Below are 1288 nucleotides of genomic sequence, written 5' to 3'. Positions count from 1 at the left end.
GAGCGTGCACGATGAACAATGGCCTTGAGGCGTTTCATGCCCTGTATAAAAGGCCGCGCTAGGGTTAGCGAGGGTAGTTTCTTCATCGGCTCCAATATGGTAAGGACACTTGTTCTGCTATTGCTTAGTTTGACCTCGGAGAAAACAAAAGTTGTTCATTAGCTTAGTGACTGTCATTCTTTGAGCGGAACGATGATCAAGTTTAAAACGAATGAAAACGGTAAATGGCGTTGATTTCCCCTTTTCAGAGACGATTCATCGCTGTGCTTGGCCTGTTTGTGGGCGCTGCCTACTGCTTTCCTGGTAGAATTAGCCAGAGTTACGGCGCCCCGTCCGTAGGCTTCAGCTCCTCTGGAGACCACGGTAGCTCCTTCACTGGTGGAAGAGCTGGTGGATTCAGTGGAGGATCGCATGCTAGCGGCGTCAGTGGCTTCGGCGGTGGAAGAGGCAGCTCATTGGGTGGGGGATCACTTGGAGGATTCAGTGGAGGATCACATGCTGGCGGCGGCAGTGGCTTCGGCGGTGGAGGAGGCAGCTCCGTCAGTGGGGGTTTCAGTGGAGGATCACATGCTGGGGGCAGCGCTTTTTCTAGTGGCAACTTCGGAGGCGGCAGTTCAGGAACCTCGACAGGACTCAGCACAAGCTACGGTACGCCCACCAACAACTTTGTGAGCTCCACGGGCGGTGGCTTCCGTGGAACTGGATCCCATAGCAGCGGATCGTTTGGCAGCAAATTTAGCAGTGGATCCCAAGGAGGTGGATCCTTTGGCTCCACATCACATGGGGCTGGGTCCTTTGCTACTGCGTCCCATGGAAGTGGATCCGGCGGAACAGGGTCCCTTGGTCCTTCCCGGAGGTGGATCGTTTGGCACTGGATCCCACGGCGGTGGATCGTTTTGGCACTGGATCCCAGGGATCTGGGTCATTTGTTACTGGATCCCAGGGATCTGGGTCATTTGGTACTGGGTCCCATGGGCTGAGCACTAGCTACGGTCTTCCCAACTGATAATGAAGCTTTTGACATAGGCCGGCGTTTATGGGAAATTGAGGCTTCCTTTTCCGTTTACAGTGTGCGATTCTAAATATATTCGCTATGTGAGCTACGCACCGGCGTTCATTTGTGCAGCCTGTTTTTCTTTCTAATATTTCTCGTTCCTAATTTGCTTCAAAATACATCTAAAGAAGTGTACAATAACAATAACAATTTTGAAATTTACTATGATGCTCTAGGAGCTATAATTAATATTATATATAGCTTTCAATGGATTTATAATATATAGCTCTTCTT

At 50.3% G+C, this 1288-nt stretch overlaps 1 protein-coding gene across 1 annotated transcript; it reads left to right on the top strand.

Moving 5' to 3' along the window:
- Window positions 1-18: 18 nt before the first annotated feature.
- LOC119591047 (keratin, type I cytoskeletal 10-like) lies at window positions 19-980 on the top strand. The gene is made up of 2 exons (XM_037939775.1): window positions 19-99; window positions 249-980. The coding sequence occupies exons 1-2, from the start codon at window positions 19-21 to the stop codon at window positions 978-980; spliced, it is 813 nt and encodes a 270-aa protein (XP_037795703.1).
- Window positions 981-1288: the final 308 nt, after the last annotated feature.

The sequence above is a fragment of the Penaeus monodon genome, chromosome 28 (genome assembly GCF_015228065.2).
Source record: "Penaeus monodon isolate SGIC_2016 chromosome 28, NSTDA_Pmon_1, whole genome shotgun sequence".
NCBI lineage: Eukaryota > Metazoa > Arthropoda > Malacostraca > Decapoda > Penaeidae > Penaeus > Penaeus monodon.
Note: the sequence above shows the minus strand (reverse complement) of the source record. Positions and strands in the feature narration are given on the sequence as shown.